Source organism: Protopterus annectens, chromosome 2.part1, assembly GCF_019279795.1.
Source record: "Protopterus annectens isolate FY-2018-M chromosome 2.part1, PAN1.0, whole genome shotgun sequence".
In the NCBI taxonomy this organism is placed as follows: domain Eukaryota; kingdom Metazoa; phylum Chordata; order Ceratodontiformes; family Protopteridae; genus Protopterus; species Protopterus annectens.
Window position 1 is genome coordinate 1,930,532,719 of NC_056729.1, and position 20,366 is coordinate 1,930,553,084.

The 20,366-nt window shown below is 39.4% G+C and overlaps 1 protein-coding gene across 1 annotated transcript in view; it reads left to right on the forward strand.

Annotated features, from left to right (window-relative positions):
* The window catches only part of LGSN (lengsin, lens protein with glutamine synthetase domain), a 334,413-nt gene that overhangs the window by 112,387 nt on the left and 201,660 nt on the right, over positions 1–20,366 (forward strand). Inside the window, exon 2 of the mRNA XM_044063647.1 lies at positions 87–229. Coding sequence (XP_043919582.1) covers positions 87–229 — 143 coding nt within the window. The remainder of the gene's footprint in view (positions 1–86; positions 230–20,366) is intronic.

Sequence of the window (20,366 nt, forward strand, 5' to 3'; positions counted from 1 at the left end):
TTTTGTCAGATTTCTGAGTTCTTTATATTTTTGCAAGTCTGCAGGGAGCTTTTTTTGTGACCATTTTTTCCATAATTTGTCTCTAGTTATCATGAGGGTACAAGTGGCTTTTGAAAGCCACAGAGATATGGTGAGCTTAATTCAGACTTTGCGAGGGGGAGCAAGTGAGTCTAGGATACTAAAGATAATGGAGTTGAAAGCTAGCACTGCTTCTTCTAGTGGGAGTTGGGTAAGGAATTTCCAGTTTACTTTAAAGAGGAGGGCATTAAAGGTTTCTGGATGGAAGTTAGAGAGCTTGCGACAAGTGATAAATCTAGGAGGTTTTGAGAAGTGCGGAGTGAACCTAAGCTTTTATAGGGGAGTGATCACTCAGGGTGTTTGGTAGGGTTTCAGGGTTATGATATTTGGAAGGATTAGATACAAGTACCCAGTCAATAAGAGTACTAGATGTGTCAGTTGTTGTATGAGTAAGTTGTGAGATTAGCGGAGTAAAGCCATATAAATGAATATGAGTATTGGATTACTAAGAGTTAACCAGTTAATGTTGACATCCCCAAGGAGGATAGTTTCATTGGGGATGTGTTCAGAAAAGTATGAAAGAATATTTTCGAGTAGAGGAATGTTGTCTCCTGGAGGAATATAGATGTCTTCTACTGTGATAGTGGTGTGGTCATTTATTTTAAGGTTAGCTGTAAGTAGTTCATCAGGAGAAAAGGATAGGATAGATTTCATAATACTTGTAATGGTGAGGTGGATGTAGTAGAGAATGGCAACACCACTCATTTTTTTGTTTTAGCGATCTGTGCAGAGTATATTATAACCAGGGGGGAGAATGTCTTTATCAGAGGTTTGGGGTTTTAGCCAAGTCTCTGTTAGGGTGATGACATCAGGGGTGTGGAAGGCTATCCAGACATGGATTTCACTAACTTTGTTTAGAATACTATGGGCATTCATAGAGTAAAAGGAAATATGTTTGTTTGGAGAGGATGAGTTTATTAAGTACAGAGAGGTAGAGTTATGCATGGTGGGGTGATGGATGGGCCCAGGATTTGGATGTATATATATGATAGAAGCAGGGCTACATCAAGTTTGTAAAGTTTGAATTTAAATGGGTTGTAAGTCAAGTACTTAGTCTTGGTTTTAGATGCTAGAGAGTGAGGGGGAGGAAGTTTGATTTTAGGCAGAGGGATGTTCATGGAAAAGATAGAGGAGGAGATTGTAACAGAGAACTGCAGAGATGAGACACAGTTAGTATGAGGATTAGTGGGATCTCTATGGACAGGTGGTAATGGAGTAGTACAAGATGTAAGATAGAGGAGGAGATTGTAATAGGGTACTGCAGAGATGAGAACAGTTAGTATGGGGATTAGTGGGATCTCTATCCACAGGTGGTAATGGAGTAGTACAAGATGTAAGATAGTGGAGGAGATTGTAATAGAGTACTGCAGAGATGACACAGTTAGTATGGGGATTAGTGGGATCTCTATGGACAGATAGTAATGGAGTAGTACAAGATGTAAGACAGAGGAGGAGATTGTAATAGAGTACAGCAGAGATGAGAAGCAGTTAGTATGTGGATTAGTGGGATCTCTATGGACAGGTGGTAATGGAGCAGTGCAAGATGTAAGATGGAGGAGATTGTAATAGAGTACTGCAGAGATGAGAAGCAGTTAGTATGGGGATTAGTGGGATCTCTACGGACAGGTGGTAATGGAGTAGTACAAGATGTAAGATGGAGGAGGAGATTGTAATAGAGTACTGCAGAGATGAGACACAGTTAGTATGGGGATTAGTGGGGTCTCTACGGACAGGTGGTAATGGAGTAGTGCAAGATGTAAGATGGAGGAGGAGATTGTAATAGAGTACTGCAGAGATGAGACACAGTTAGTATGGGGATTAGTGGGGTCTCTACGGACAGGTGGTAATGGAGTAGTACAGGATGTAAGATGGAGGAGGAGATTGTAATAGAGTACTGCAGAGATAGGAAGCAGTTAGTATGGGGATTAGTGGGATCTCTACGGACAGGTGGTAATGGGGTAGTACAAGATGTAAGAGGAGGAGATTGTAACAGAGTACTGCAGAGATGAGACGCAGTTAGTATGGGGATTAGTGGGGTCTCTATGGACAGGGGGAAATGGAGTAGTACAAGATGTAAGATAGAGGAGGAGATTGTAATAGAGTACTGCAGAGATGAGACGCAGTTAGTATGGGGATTAGTGGGATCTCTATGGACAGATGGTAATGGAGTAGTACAAGATGTAAGATAGTGGAGGAGATTGTAATAGAGTACTGCAGAGATGAGAAGCAGTTAGTATGGGGATTAGTGGGATCTCTACGGACAGGTGGTAATGGGGTAGTACAAGATGTAAGAGGAGGAGATTGTAACAGAGTACTGCAGAGATGAGAAACAGTTAGTATGGGGATTAGTTGGGTCTATGTGGACAGGTGGTAATGGAGTAGTACAAGATGTAAGATAGAGGAGGAGATTGTAATAGAGTACTGAAGAGATGAGAAACAGTTAGTATGGGGATTAGTGGGGTCTCTATGGACAGGTAGTAATGGAGTAGTACAAGATGTAAGATAGAGGAGGAGATTGTAATAGAGTAATGCAGAGATGAGAAGCAGTTAGTATGGGGATTAGTGGGATCTCTACGGACAGGTGGTAATGGGGTAGTACAAGATGTAAGAGGAGGAGATTGTAACAGAGTACTGCAGAGATGAGAAACAGTTAGTATGGGGATTAGTGGGGTCTATGTGGACAGGTGGTAATGGAGTAGTACAAGATGTAAGATAGAGGAGGAGATTGTAATAGAGTACTGCAGAGATGAGAAACAGTTAGTATGGGGATTAGTGGGGTCTCTATGGACAGGTAGTAATGGAGTAGTACAAGATGTAAGATAGAGGAGGAGATTGTAATAGAGTACTGCAGAGATGAGAAGCAGTTAGTATGGTGACTAGTGGGATCTCTATGGACAGGTGGTAATGGAGTAGTACAAGATGTAAGATGGAGGAGGAGAAGTAATGGAGGCAAGAGTAAAATAGAGAGGGTTGCAAAAGCCATGGCCTAAGGTAGGGAAGTAGGATTGGGATGGAGTGAGGACTGGGTAAGGGACTAGGAAAAGTAAGTTGTTGGACCTGTTAGAGAGTTGAAGTTAAATTTAAATGAAACAACCTGCAGGGAGAGTAGGAGATATATAGAAAGAATTATTTGCAGCAGATTAAACTATGAAGTAAGAAGTAGGGAAGGGTAAGGTGTTTTTAAATGTTTTACCATATGGGAAGGGGTTGAGTTAGGGGTGGAATAGATTAGTTGGTTAGGTATAAAGGAAATTATATGAGGGGTGGGAGGAGAGCAAAGTGAGCCCGAGCGTAGCGAGGGTGCACAGAGCAGGATGAGGCAGGAAACGGCAGTCACCACAAGAAACAATCAGCAGGCCAGGAGGGAAACAGTAAGGAGCAAACAGTGAGAGACAGCAGGTAAGTAGAAGAGGTGGGTAGGTGTAGACAGAGAAGGAAGAGATTTTATAGCAAGGTATACACAGCTATTTGCAGTAAGATAAAAACAGTTAAAAGAAAACCACAAACAGAAAAACAAAAAGAGTATAGCTAACTAAAAGAGAGTTGACAATAGGGTATTGACTAAATTATAGATAGCAAAGAGAGACAGAGGCAAGGTTTCTAAACAGGTGAGTATAGGAGGGTCTTAGTGGTATGCAGGTATCCTGTATAATAGACAAAGACAGACTAATTTGTGATATGAGCTTAGAACACAGTAAACTGGTTATACAATAAAGCACAGGCATAACCGTCTGCATACAGGGACTTTAATTATATGTGCTGTCTGACTTGTTTGCTAATGTAGTCTATTACTAGTATGAACAACAGTAGGCATAGCACTGAACCCAGATGCATACCCACTCCCACTGGAGAACCCTCTGTGAGACCAAAAACTGTTTGTACTTGAGCGATTGGGTCCTTGCACATACCCTGATGCTTATTCTACCATTGTTTGTGGGACTTTGAATCACCGCAGGACTGCCAAATCAGACTTCTTGGGACCTTTTCATATGCTTTCTCTAGGTCTAGGCATGCTCAGTTAGCCTATCTCCTCATCTCTAGATTCTTTTCAACTAGTTGTCATACTGCAAACATTGGTTCGATTTTGCTACATCTTGACCTGATTCCAAATAGCTCATCTCCCATTTTACTTTCTACTACTCTGTGTATTCATTTATCAATCAACCTCTCCAGTACATTCATGCAGTTTGACAGGAGTTTGATACCTCTATACTGCCCACAGTTGTAAATGTCCTCTTAGCTGTTGTACAATGGCACTAGTATGCATATTCTCTGTTTGGGATACTTCTTTCTCCCCATACTGCTAACAGTACCCTTAGTAGCTATTTCTCCCCTGTTTCAACCAACATCTTGACCATATCAGCTGTGGCTTCATCTGAGCCTTCTGCTTTCCCTGACTTCATTTCCATGAGTGCTCTCCTAACTTCTTCTAGGGTGGGCTCCTCCTCTTTTTTAATTATAAGCTGTATCTGGAGCAGTACAGCTTCTGTTGGGTTTTCTTCATTTAGAAACTGCTGTAAGTACTCTGTCCATCTGCCTTTGTTGTGCTGTGGACTGGTGAGCAGGTTGTTACTGCCATTCCTTATAAAGGGGGTCTGATTATCTTATTTATCTTTCTGTCTTTGCCTTGCAACCTGATACAGTTTCTTATTGCCATCTAACAGTCACTTTTCAGAAGCTGCTAGAGTGCCTTTGATGCCTTGTTCTTTGCTATTGCAACTTCTGTCTTAGCCTCTTTGTTAGCCAATCAGTATTCCTTCTTATGCATGTCCTCCCCATGGTTAGGTGGCGTTCGAAAGACATGCGTAAGGGCGTGCCTTCATTGAAGGTTGAACGTCGAGCTGGCACCTCGGTGTTCATGAAAATCTACTGCCAATCATTAACGGACCGGAGTTCTGTTGTGGCGACCCCTAACCGGGAAAAGCCGAAAGACAAACAACAACTTAGTCTGTCTTTTCTATCTCCCATTTTTTCCTGCATTCCTTCTTTCTTTCTTATCACTTTCTGGACGTCTGCATTCAACCACCAGCTTTTCTCTTGTACCTTATTTCCATACCTGGCTCAGCCACATATATGTTCTGTAGTTTTCTCACATGCTGTTTTGAGGGACTGCCACTGTCCAGCAATTTTCTTTTCTTCCTGAGGTTCTAGACCCCTGAGTAATTCCTTGTACTCCTATGTTTTCTCACCAGTCAACTTCCAGGTCTTCAGCATAGTCTCTGTTGATGATCTTATAAATAATGACATTATTCAGTTATGCAAGAACCTACATACACTTTGAAAGTGTGAAAGAGTTCTTTTTTTTCCAGAATAGTTCCAGTTGTTTGGAAAAATTCCCAGAGGGCATAAATAATATATACCAACTGATGACTTTCAAGAAAACAGTCAGAGACCATCTGTTTGAAGAAAAGGTACTTTTCCATTATCGGGGCAACAGCTCTAATCAGCATTTGAAATTTGTGCTAATCCAAAATCTGTTATTCTATCAACCTTCTATGTTTGTTAGAGCAATATTTAAAATGTATCCATATTTTTGAGCCTTTGTCTGCCCAATTATATATGGATTTGTTCAGATTTCTGTGTCTTAGGGGTTGAGAGGTATGGAGCACAGAAGGGCTTCCCAAAGTGAAAGTGTCATACAAATGTGCCATGATACAGCCACTTCTCTCAAAGATTGCTCTTTAGCTAATGTCACAAGTATCTGACTCTGGTGATTCAGGGTGTCAGAAAGCTTGTTCATGAACCGAGCATGGTAAGTAATGGTGATTATGAAGATATTGGTGTAGGGGCTTTGGTAAGTCCTTATAAGTGATCATTTGTTGAAGGAAAATATGTTGTTTAGATACTGTAAAATTAAGGGAAATGAAGACAGATCTTCTGGTTTTGAATTTGGAAAACAGTAACCATGTTTTTTGTAAGGGGGAAGGGTCACAATGTGCTTATTCAAGATCTTGAGGAGCGTGGGAACTTATGGTGACTTATTTTCAGGATGTTTACAGGCGCAACTAGAGATATCTGTTTGTAAATGTGATTTACTACACGTCCTTATAGTTTAGCTAGGGAGCAGGCAGAGACTGTTTTACTGATTGCTTAGAGAGAGGTGCACATCCTTTTCATAGTTGTGCAGCAAGTAGAAACTGCTTTTGAGAGATGTAAAGAGAAGTTCTGGCATACAACATTTGTTAGATCACTGTGACAGTAGTCTAAGTTATATGAGCATATCCCATAGCAGCAGGTTTTTTTCACATGTACTGTTGCACGTTTACATTACTGTAGTTTAGTAGTATCTGTTCGTACACATCTTTCATTTTATCATGGGTTGCTTAACACGTTTTGTGTCAGATCAGATGTGTTTCGGTATGGCTCCACTTGCAGCCTTTTGTGATGCTGAATGACAGCTTCAGTGATGATTGAACTCATGCTATGTATGTTGCATGTCCATTCATTGTTGAAATGAAATACTGTCAGCTTACCGTATTCTGTACTTGTATAACAAGCCATCTACTGGACCAACTTGATAAGACCATGCACTGCCTTTTTGCAATTTCAGTACATTGTTATTTAAATAAATAATGCATTCAGTGACAGTCCGCAAGGGAAGTATTTTTGTATAAACCTCAGTGGCAGCAGTGTGATCTTTGTGACCACGGGCTATGTTCCAAATGCTGATTAGAGGTGTTTCCCCGATAACGGAAAAGTACCGAAGACAGTAAAATCAAGTGCTATTGAAACATGGGCTAATGTAATGGTACACTTGTTCTTAGGTTCTACAGTACTAGTGTTTCCGTTCCAAAATTAGCAAATGTAACTGTTTGAAACCATGTTAAAACAACAAGAATAATGTAAATCTAATTAACCTCTCCTTTTTTGTACACCCATGCAACAGTCACAAGCTGATTCCTAGTCCAATAGACTGTAGTAACATCTTACAGCACAGTGAGATGTGCAATATGCTTACATACAATTCTGTATTTATATTGCAGTTTCTATAATCAGCATTGTATATTTAAGCATTATTAATGTATGTTTTTTCATAAATGTTTAATGGTTTACTTATTTGCTGTCACCCCTTGGCTATGTGTTGTACATGTAATTTTGGTGAAATGTCTTAAGACAGATTGTCAGCATTCTTTATATTTCCTTGTATTCCTAAGTATATTTCTTACTTGTTATTGTTTTTGCTATTGGGACTGGGTCATGGCTGAGAAAGGTCACTGGACAAGTTCACTTATCTGATTAACAAAGTAAAAAAAAAACATGTCACATTTATGGCTGGCATCCATTTATTTTATGAAGACCCATCTGTCCGTGTAGGTTTCTTTCTGGATACCGCAATTTCTTCACACTTTTCCTTAGCAAGCTAGTTAAATGGATATATTGCACTATGTATATGCATACCTATACCTGTACCTGTACCTATATCTATATCTATGCCTATACTCATACCCATACCTATATCTATACCTGTACCTATACCTATACTTATATCTATGCATATACCTATATCTATGCCTATACCCATACCTATACCTATACTTGTACCTATAGGTTCATAGGTTCATAGATGTTTACTAGACTAATGACCACAAGGGCCTTTTTAAGCCTAGCCATGCATCCCAAATCTCCGACAGATGCACAACATAGAATGATTTCCTCGCCACTGTAAACAAGTGATGATCAAAGGCTAGATTACTATCTGTGTGTGTCCCCAAGTCCCTGACTACTGGGTCAACCCTAAGGGGTATGTTGTCAATATGATAGTTACCAGGGATGGATGAGTTCCCAAAGGATAGTATTATGCACTTCTTGGTATTTAGTTTTAGTCATGACTCTTACACCAGTTGTTTGTCTGTCAGCCCCTCCTGGAGAACATTTGTGTCAGTGTGAGATTCAATGACAGCTCCTAATTTGCAATCTGCAAATTTAGTCAGCCAGAGGCCACTGAAATTGGCCTTGACTTCTGAGAAGTAAATGCCGCCATTCAACCACCATCATGTCCATCACAACTATTACTTTGATCTTGCCTCTCACACTTACACTCTCTCTCCTAACAATAATCACAACTTTCCAGACAACCAACATACCTCCTGCACCTACCTATACAACCAGCATGCATAACCCACATTTATCAAGTTACTCAGACATCCACCCTAGCTTATTCACAGCTAATACCTCTGTACTATCCAAAGTGAAAATTCTACTTCTCCAAAGACACTCCCATTATCATACCACCTGCAGAAACTACACCATTTTTAGGAAAAAACTGAGAAGTATAACCTACACAATTTTCCAGAGCAGTATTTCCCAGTGTGGTAATGTACAACCCAACCCAAGCCCAGCCCCCCTCAGCCTCAGCAAACCATAGCAAATCTCTTATGCTATCAACCATAAATCTCCAAAGCCTTAGAAACAAGATATCTGAACTCCATGGGTGGATTTCACAGTACAACCCAGATATTATAGCAGCTACAGAAACCTAGCTAAAATCATATGTAAAAGACACTGAATTTCTCCCCCAAGCTACTCATGCCTGAGAGTCAATCGACCCAACAAGAGAGGAGGAGGAGTAGCAATACTCTTCCCTAGCAATTACACATTAATTCCCTACTCAAAACCAACACCCAACTTTTCCCCAGCCAAAGTACTAATCTCTATATTAAAATATAACAACTATAAAAACATTTGCATAATTGCTCTGTATATTCCCCCAGGAAACAACATACCAATATTAGAAAACATACTTGCCTGGACTTCCCAAAATATAAATAATGAAACCATCATTCTAGGTGATATAAATATCGATTGGCTAGACATAGGCCACAACAACCCCTCAAAAAACACATATCTTTACAACTTCTCCCCACTAATTGAAGACATCACCAGACCTCACAAGAATAACAACTGGGGTTCCACAATAGACTGGATATTAATGTCCCACCCTTTCAATGTCATCACTGCAGGCATACTACCTAATACCATTAGTGATCACGATCCAGCATAGATCATAAGCAAAACTACTCCAACCCCAGGCCAACACCAATACAAATCAACCAGAAAATTTACTAAGTTCCAATCACCCATATTTAATGAAACCTTAGCTAAAGTAAACTGGGAACCCCTCAAATACCTTCCACAATGAGGCTGTTGAATTCTTTAACTCAACATTTCTAGAGATCCTAAACTGGCAAGCACCCACCCGCCAAAAATGAATAAAACATAACTATGCAAGCTGGCTCTCAAAATCCAAATAAGTAATGTCCACAAGGGATAAAATCTGGAAATCATGGCAGAAAAACAAAGACCCCTGCAAAATTACTACATTACAAGCACATCTGTAACCAGGCAAAACGTCTAATAACCACTAATAAAAAAAAGCCCAATACTTCCACCTACAAGGCCAACATAAAAATAATCCCAAAAATCCTGGTCCTCCATCAGCCAACTATTACACCCAGGCTCTCAAAGTAATCCATCCTCTGACCCACAAAAAAAACTCAACAGAACTTGCCCCCCTCTTCAATTCCTACTTCATTGACACCATAGCTAACCTAACCGCCACCTTTCCTACAGTTAACAGCACCACCACCAAGACAGCTGATGACCAAACCATCCCAGAAAACAAGTCTACCCTTAATCCTAACCTAAAATTCTCCCCCATACCCACCAGCACAATAAAAAAACTTTTACTTAAGCTAGAACCATGTACTCTGGCCCCTGACAATATACCCCCACACTTCCTGGAGCTAGCCGCAACCTCTATTGCTTATCACATCAGTATATTTATTAACAGATCAATTAACCAATCCTCTTGCCCCAGACTTCTGGAAAAGAGCATTTATTCTCCCCTTACACAAAGGTGGCACCCCTTCACCTACATCTATGTCTATACCTATACCTGTACCTGTATATATGCCTATACCTGTACCTATACATATTCCTGTACCTGTACCTATACCCATACCTATACCTATACCTATATCTATACTTATACCTGTACCTATATCTATGCCTATACCCATACCCATACCTATATCTATACCTGTACCTATACCTATACCTATATCTATGCCTATACCCATACCTATACCTATACCTGCACCTATAGCTATGTCTATACCTATACATGTACCTATATCTATGCCTGTACCCATAACTATACCTATAACTATACCTGTATCTGTATCTATACCTATATCTATATCTATACCTATACCTATAGTCATATCTATGCTTACACCCATACCTATATATATATATATATATATATATATATATATATATATATATATATATATAAAGACATGCTTCTGGAGGATTTCTACCCAGGCCTCTGCTGAAAACAGGATCTGTGGAACCTAGTCGGACTTTCCCGGTCAACAAATGTTAAATAAAATAAAAATAAAAAATAAAATATATACCTGTACCTATATCTATGCCTATACCTATACCTATATCTATGCTTATGCCTATACCTGCACCTGTACCTATACCTATACCTATATTTATGCCTATACCTCTACCTATAAGTATGCTGCTATATGCATACATATGGGATCAGGATATGCCAGCAATAGCTCAACTCATTAAGACTCTATATACAGAAAGCGAGCCTCAAAAATAACTGTAAAGGAAAGTGTTTATTCAGACGGGCTCTTCTACATGTTCTCACCCATGAGGGTGGGGGGATTAACTCTATGCCCAAATGCCTTAAAATGCTAACTTCAGAGATGTTTTGACTTACAGGAAGGCTGAACATAGAAAAGACCTAAAAAAGAACCAGTGTGTTTACCTAATCAATTAATACAAAATATTATTAAAGAAATATAGCTTAGACCTAAAGATGTGAAGTGGTCAGTATTCTCACCCATCTTCACAGTAATTTGGCCTCACTCATTTTACCTCACTTCTTGTCAGAACTGATATCATATCTCATAAAAAATAGATTTCAGCTCTAGACTCTGCTAGTATTGTAGGAGCCTGTATTACACCTGACACCTTTAGGGACCATCTAATACATCTGTGGTCTGGAGTCCCTGCAGGATTTAGCAAGCACATCACTATTTCTATTCAATAAAATTTCAGTGGTGCCCTCACTAGACAAGAGTGATTGCCGTTATGATACTTACTACTGGATGCTGCAGTTGGATATTACAGCTGGATATTACTGTCCATTCTTAATTCTGTTCTTCATCAATAGCTCAGAGATCCACGTTGGACATTATTGTGGATCATGCTAGAAGATGGGGTGTGAATGCCATAGACACTGAAAGTATAGTACAAATATATTAAGCTCAGAACCATCTCTCATGAGTGACTTAGGGAAGCTAGAAGCAAAAGCTAAACCATGATAGTGACCAGTGAAAAGAAGTGATTTTAGAAGCATTTAAGATACTGAATGCATTTCTCACAAGAAAACGGACTAATAAAAAGATGCACAAGAGAACTACCACATATATGGGCACCAAATGAAATACTAATAGGGAAACTCTTGCTAAATGGTACTGCACAATAACGTCTACTAAATATGCATACCCATCTGCAAAACCACTTGGCCGTACTCAACTCATCTCACTTCCAATCAGCACTGAAAACATATGTGGCAAAGAAATAATTTTAGAATGGATCATAATTTTAGGCCCATAAAATAATTTCTTCAGTGAAAAAACAGTTCTTTCACAAGTTATGAGTGAGGTCTGCTCAATTATAATGTAGTACATGAAGTGCCACGGTTGCACTATGAATTTGGGAAAAACGACAAAGTTGTTAAGCACTTCATTAACAAAGTGTTCAGATTTGTTAAGCACATTATTGACAACATGTTTGTAAGCACCTCTCAGTGCTGTTAAGCTTTAGACTTACACCAGTGCATAACAATAGCCAATGTTGGCCACTATAGGACAGTAACAACACAATAGAACAGCTTTAAAAGCAAGTATACACTTCGCTGTCACACTAAAATTTGTGGAAAAGTGAACAGCTTTTAAAGTGGTTTGTTCATCAGAGGAGCACAACTTTTGACCTCTGTCTCTGTGGCAAGGCTAATAGTTATGTGACTTTGTTTCCTATAGTTGTTACTCTTTTAGCTATTAGTACACCAGGACAGCTAATGCTCCATATACTGCAAAGAACTATGATTGGATCTCTCTAATCATGACTCACTTGTTAATTGTTCTTGATATGGATAGCAAGATTCACCTCTCAGTCTTAATCTGATGCTGATTTCCTTGCCACCCATGTATCAATCACATAACAACTTGGTTAAGGATGGTGATCTAATCTCAACCTACTATACTTCAGAAATGACCTGACCTATCACAATTGCTTCTGGTAATCTACTAGTACCACTAATACTCAAAAAGTTGAACTCCATCCTGGAATTCCTAAACCTGGAGAATATACATAGCTATATGAATAGTTTTTGAAACATGAGTTCTGAACAGGAAAAGCACCCTCACAGTGCAAGGATTTAATGCCTACCACTACTTCAGATTCAATGTCAAATTTGAAAGTGCAGCTGGTGGGGGGGGGGGGTGTATCCATTTCTTAATGAAAACATTTCACCTCCAGGGTCATAATGCAGGCAATGCTCTTGAACTTCCCTACATCCTTCTTATAATAAACAAATCACAGTATCAAATCATTGCAAACCATCATAGCTCCTCTATGGCCTTGGTGAGCTATGAGGCATATCTAACCAAACAGGCGTCTCTTACTGTACAGCTCAACACTATCCTCTTAAGTAACTTAAACTATGTCTCCATTAACTGGGGAACCCATGCTACAACAAATATGTATGCCCAAAGATTCCTGGACCTCCTTATTTCCAACTCTTTAGACAGACTAGTCAAAACCCCAATGAGAGGCTTAAAAATATTAAACTTGGTTCTCACCAATCTAGCCCCTGCATGCTTAGCACCTATAGTTACCAAATCACTGGTCATAACTGACCACAGTGCAGTTACACTGGCGGCAGCTGGTGACTTCAAAGTAAGATGGGGTTGCAGAAAGTAAATGAATAGATGGATCTAATGGGGATTATGTGAGGTTTGCCACCTAGTAGTATGAACATTGGCTCTAGACGATTGTCGCAGTTGACCTGAGACCTCAACGCCATGTGAAAAATGGAAAAAAAAGAGATTGGGGATGGATGGATAGATGATTGATTGACCATCACCTGTGATCAAACAAGAGATGGTGTCAGTAACATTTTTCCACACACTAGTTCAGCACCCACTCATTATAGCCATTTATGGACAAACACACATGCACACACATGCACACACACGCACACACACGCACACTCACACGCAGACACACGCACACACATGCGCACACACTCACACATACACTCACACACAAACACACACACACACACACACACACACACACACACACACACACACACACACACACACACACACGCATGCACACATACATGCACACACGCACACACACACACACATCCAAAGAGCTGCAAACATGACATTCCAGAAGCAAATGCACATATATGGATGTTCAGACACACAGACAAACACACGGATCAATGTCATAAGGTCCAAAGTTCAAAAGACTGAAAACCAAAGTATCTAAAACTCCAAGATCACACAACGGTGGAGAAGGGGCAGATTCCCATGTTTAATATTTTTGAGTTTTAGATATTTTGGTTTTCAGTCTTTTGAGCTTTAAATATTATGACATAGACTCAAACACACTCATATGCAGACAGCTGCAGCCTTACCCCAAAAGACATGCTCTCAAACAAACGTTTACACATAACCACAAATCAACTACATTGTATGACTGTGGTTGTACACCTTGGAAATATGATTATAATCAAATTAAATAATTAATGCATATATATATATATATATATATATATATATATGTATATTTTCAGCTCATTGCCTTCAGAATATAGTTCCCGATCCCCTGCACCCCTCCCCCCACACACACATGCAGGAAGCTAAAAAATACTGAGAGACGAAGGACCAAAATCACGGGCAGATACGGCCTTTAGACTTGAAAAGTTGCTAGAATACCAAACTTTGCATAAGCAAATTTTTTCTGAAGGCTACCAAGTCTGAAACTCCAATGTCTGTCATCATTAAATGGTGACAATCCTCACAGATTTGCCAGACAAAACATAAATATTAAGAACAGACCAAATAATGAAGCAAAATCATAGACTGCACTTCTGCCCTCCCACGTCTGCTTATATATATCACACACACACACACACACACACACACACACACACACACACACACACACACACACACACACACACACACACACACACACACACACACGCTGATGAACAGATGATAGCATTTATGCCCCATACACATATACACATACGCAAGGGCACAGATGTGACAATCAATTACAGTTACTGGAATTACTGTGACTGTACACATCAGAAGTTTAACTGCAATCACATTACTAAATAAATACACAATTATACAATTCCTCCTCTAAAACGTGCACGCTGATTGGCCAGCCCAACCAGCGTGCCCGTTGTAAATCCCTCAATATACTAACGGAAAAAGGTCCGGTCACCCGGACTTTTTCCGTTAGTATAAAACACTGTCTCGCTATCTTAAAAGAGTTTAACATAGCGATACAGGTTTAAAAAAAGCAACGCAGATCTCTGTTGCTTTTTTTAAAGCTGTCTCGCTATGTTAAACTCCTTTAACATAGTGACACAGTGTGTAAAAAGCAACGGAGATCTTGCGATCTCTGTTGCTTTTTTTTTTAAACCTGTCTCGCTATATTAAATGGGTTTAACGTAGCGAGACAGCTTTAAAATAAGTAACCCATTTAACATAGCGAAACAGTAAAAAGCAACGGAGATCTTGCTTTCTCTGTTGCTTTTGCCCACAGCTCTGATGTACTGCGTAGGCATGAGCAGTACATCAGAACTGCCGCGGAATACCAGACAGCTGCGGAAGGGCAGCAAAGAGGCATTATACAATGCCATTATTTAAGAAAAGTAATTATTTCTTTTCTTAAATAATGTCATTAATATAATAACTCACTTCTGGGTGTGGGTAATGCGGGATTTAACCACGGTTGTCTTTGTTTGGTCCTCGGGCCGCCTCGGGACCAAACCACACCAACCGTGGTTAAATCCCGCATTACCCACACCCAGGCGTGGGTTATTGCTATAATAACTACCAGACAGGAATGCATCTGGTCAGCCTTCTGCTATACTCAGCACTGTGTCTACTCCTCACAGGGAATAAGGCAACCATGCCTTATTACAGGACTTACTGACTTGGTGAAGAAAGCACACATACATATAAAAGTTTGGTTACTTAAATATTTATACATGTGCACACATTTTAATGGGTGTCCATATGTGTATATATTACATTTTATGTGAAATATTTTAGTTTTAGTGGTTCCTCTGTTAATTAAGTTCTCTTTGATTGGTTGTTTCTTAATCGGTTAATCTTCTTAAATTTGTATTAAAGTTTTTCATAACCTTGAAGGTGCAAGCCCAGGTACTGTTTTTTTTTTTTTTTTGGTCAGATAAATGAATTGTATTGTTTCATTTCATTGGCCATTGTTTTTTTAATTGAATTTATAGCAAACAACTTGCATACTTACCTTCCTACATTCTAGATAAGTTGCATATATGTAGGATTGGGAAAATAAAAACAAAACATGAAAAAGTTTTTCTCCCTCACTCATATGTTATCAGTAATACATTACTTCAATATTTCAAGTTCAGTCTCAGGCTACCTTAGTTTGAGCCAGTCACCTGAGGCATCCTAAGCCAAATGAAATGGCTCCTCACTGCTTTATACAGTGGCCTAATGAGATGCTTTTACTGGTGTTTATGCCTTCTGCAGAAGGCAGTAAGCCCTGTTATAAGGAATGATTGCTTAATTCCCAAGTAGGAGTACATAGAGTATAGGGCTGTTCTGAAAACAGCCAGGTGAGCAGAGTAAGCAGATTCCTTTTTTGTTTCTCAGTACTCTGTGGAAGATATCTGAACTCTATACATTCGCCCAGTTCCAATATTCAAACAAAACGAAACAACACTCAAACTATTTAAAACAAACAAAAAAAAAAACAAAGAAAAAGTTCCAGTATTGGTGATGATAGTAGCATTTCATATTAAAATTGAAAACAGTGAATAAAAAATGCAGTTACTGTTTTTGATTTTTTTTCTTTTTATCGGGGGGGGGGTGCAGCCCATTAGCCAGTACAACTAGACTCTGGCGATTAACACTCGCCTTAAGTTCAAGAGGCAAGTTACCTTCTCACCCCTCCATCAACATACACTCTGAGGCAAATCTACTCCAAGTAATTGATACCCTGACAAAATTCAAACACTCTCCTCATTCCAGTGACCCTACCTCACATACGGCCTTATTCATGGCTACGTTTATGCTCACCCACAGGCTTGTATTGAGGACGGATTTAGTCCCCTTAATGAATAAATAGGTGCTAATTTTAAAAACAAACACATTTGGTGGAATCCCTATATGAACAAACTATGCAATAAGAGGAAGAAAGTATTGCTCACAAAAGGCAAGAAGTCTGATCATTTGTATATCACTTGTTTGATCACTTGTATATAACTTGTTTGTGTATATATATATATATATATATATATATATATATATATTTATATATATATATATATATATACATATATTTATATAAAGGGGGTTCATATACCTATTGCTTTGAGACAATCCTCTTACAGTAATCTAAATATGTTTAATTCATATTTGTATTAATATGTTTTGGAGTTATACTTGGTTATGGTATTTTCTATTTTTTTGTTACCTATGTAATCCTAAATTGTTTTGAAACTGGAGCTTTTCTCCTCGGGTCTCCACTGAAAACGGGCCCCTGGCCCAGCTAGACCAACCTGGTTAACAAATGTCAAATAAATAAATAAACAAATGTCAAATAAATAAATAAAAGCAAAAGGTAAAACCCCCATCAGCTATAGAAGAATTCAAAAATATGAGCAAAGAACTTAAAAACAAAGTGAAATCCTCCAAAAGCAGCTATGCATTGAGAACTGGTACCCACACTAAGGACAGTCACACAGCCTTCTTTAGCTATGCCAGGAACATCAGACTCTCTGAGTTAATACAAAATAACACCACATATTCATCCCTAAGGATATAGCCAATATATTAGTGGAAGAATTCAGCTCAGTCTTTGCTTCCCTGATTCTAATTATCAGCAACACGTTAGTAAGCCTGTGACAGTTCTTATGATCATGACTATTACTGACTCGTTTTCCTATTTTCTACATGGAGTTGGGGTTACTGACTTGTTTTCCTATTTTCTACATGGAGTTGGGGTTACTGACTCGTTTTCCTCTTTTCTACATGGAGTTGGGGTTACTGACTCCTGTTTTCCTATTTTCTACATGGAGTTGGGGTTACTGACTCATTTTCCTATTTTCTACATGGAGTTGGGGTTACTGACTCATTTTCCTATTTTCTACATGGAGTTGGGGTTACTGACTCGTTTTCCTCTTTTCTACATGGAGTTGGGGTTACTGACTCCTGTTTTCCTATTTTCTACATGGAGTTGGGGTTACTGACTCGTTTTCCTATTTTCTACATGGAGTTGGGGTTACTGACTCGTTTTCCTATTTTCTACATGGAGTTGGGGTTACTGACTCGTTTTCCTCTTTTCTACATGGAGTTGGGGTTACTGACTCCTGTTTTCCTATTTTCTACATGGAGTTGGGGTCACTGACTCGTTTTCCTATTTTCTACATGGAGTTGGGGTTACTGACTCCTGTTTTCCTATTTTCTACATGGAGTTGGGGTTACTGACTCGTTTTCCTATTTTCTACATGGAGTTGGGGTTACTGACTCGTTTTCCTATTTTCTACATGGAGTTGGGGTTACTGACTCCTGTTTTCCTATTTTCTACATGGAGTTGGGGTTACTGACTCCTGTTTTCCTATTTTCTACATGGAGTTGGGGTTACTGACTCATTTTCCTATTTTCTACATGGAGTTGGGGTTACTGACTCGTTTTCCTCTTTTCTACATGGAGTTGGGGTTACTGACTCCTGTTTTCCTATTTTCTACATGGAGTTGGGGTTACTGACTCGTTTTCCTATTTTCTACATGGAGTTGGGGTTACTGACTCCTGTTTTCCTATTTTCTACATGGAGTTGGGGTTACTGACTCGTTTTCCTATTTTCTACATGGAGTTGGGGTTACTGACTCGTTTTCCTATTTTCTACATGGAGTTGGGGTTACTGACTCCTGTTTTCCTATTTTCTACATGGAGTTGGGGTTACTGACTCCTGTTTTCCTATTTTCTACATGGAGTTGGGGTTACTGACTCATTTTCCTATTTTCTACATGGAGTTGGGGTTACTGACTCCTGTTTTCCTATTTTCTACATGGAGTTGGGGTTACTGACTCCTGTTTTCCTATTTTCTACATGGAGTTGGGGTTACTGACTCCTGTTTTCCTATTTTCTACATGGAGTTGGGATTACTGACTCCTGTTTTCCTATTTTCTACATGGAGTTGGGGTTACTGACTCGTTTTCCTATTTTCTACATGGAGTTGGGGTTACTGACTCCTGTTTTCCTATTTTCTACATGTAGTTGGGGTTACTGTCTCCTGTTTTCCTATTTTCTACATGGAGTTGGGGTTACTGACTCCTGTTTTCCTATTTTCTACATGGAGTTGGGGTGTCACATCAACTACCAGCATCTTTCTCTCTCATTTAGATGCCAAGCTTCTAATTTCTTCATCATTTCTCACACATTCTATCCATTTTTTGCTACATGGCCTTGTTTGCTCTTTTTCTTCCGATCTGTCCCGAATCTCCGTAATCAGATTGTGTTCTGCTTTCCTGCACGTGGGCCTGAACTACCATAATCTGTTCTCACTGATCTTCTCTGAAATTGGAGCTACTTGGACTTCTGCTCTGATGTCCTCATTTCATCCATCCCACAGTGTGCATCCTACCACTCATCCCAGGCACTTCATCTTCATCACCTGTAGTTTCCTCCACTGCTCTTCCTTTACTGCCCAGGTTTCTGTATTATACAGTAGTACTGGTCGCACCACTGTTTTGTACACCTTTCTCTTTAGTTTCTTTGGCATTCTTCTGTCACATACTACAACTGATGATCTGTGCCATTTGACCTCATCCCTTCTGATTCTAACTTTGACTTCCTCATTCAAACTTCCCATCTCCTCAACCACCCCTCCCAGATACCTGAAGCTGCTAACTTGTTCCACTATTTTCCTGTGTATCTCAATTTTCAGCTACTTTTAATCTCCCCATTTACTGCCATTACAGCTGTATTACATGTACTCAGTTTAATCCCATGTGCCTTCAGCTTTGCATTCCACTCTGCTATCATTTGCTGAAGTTATTGCTCAGAGCCTGCTTGTAATGCCATATCATCTGAATATAGCAACTTTGTTGATCTGTCTACTCTGACATGTTTTCTAATGTTGTCCATCACCAATATGAACAGCAGTGGGGTCAGAACTGAACCCTTCAACAAAGCAACTCCTACCAGGAACCCTTGTGTGAGCCTGAACACTGTTCATACTTGTGTCGTTGGGTCCTTATACACAATGTGCACTAATTCTACCAATGTTTCTAGGACTTGTAACCATCGCAGAACTGTCCAAATCAGCTTTCTTGGGACCTTGTCATGATTTCTCAGAGTTGGACTCTTTCCTCATCTCTAGCTCCTTCTCAACTATTTGCCTCACTGCAAACATTAGGTCAGTTGTGCTGCATCCTGATCTGAATCTGAACTGCTCATCTCACATCTTACTTTCTACTACTTTAACTATTTATTTATTTATTAGTCACACTCTCCAGAATTTTCATGCAGTGTGATAGGACTTTGACACCTTTGTACTGCCCACAGTTGTGAATGTCCTCTTTGTTCTTGTATACTGCATACCTCTCAACTGTACTGAATTCCTCAGTATTTACTGGGATTGAGGTCCAAATAATGGGGTGCCACGAATTCCCGGGTAGTCACTAAAATTCTCATTTTATTCATTTTTTTTTGTTGCTGATGCCGTCCTGTTCAGGCCGTGTGCAATGACATCAGCTTCGTGAGGGAGACTGGCAGTCTGTTGGAATAGGGCTTGGACTGTTACACTTTGTTTGCTTTTTTTTTTTTTTTTTTTTTTTTTGGTACATTTGTAGTCACTGTCACATTTGTATTGCATTGAAGCAGCACAGCAACAGCACATTGTGAGTGGAGCTGTCTGTTATCTTTACTTAAGTAAATTATTAAATAGTAAAAGAAACG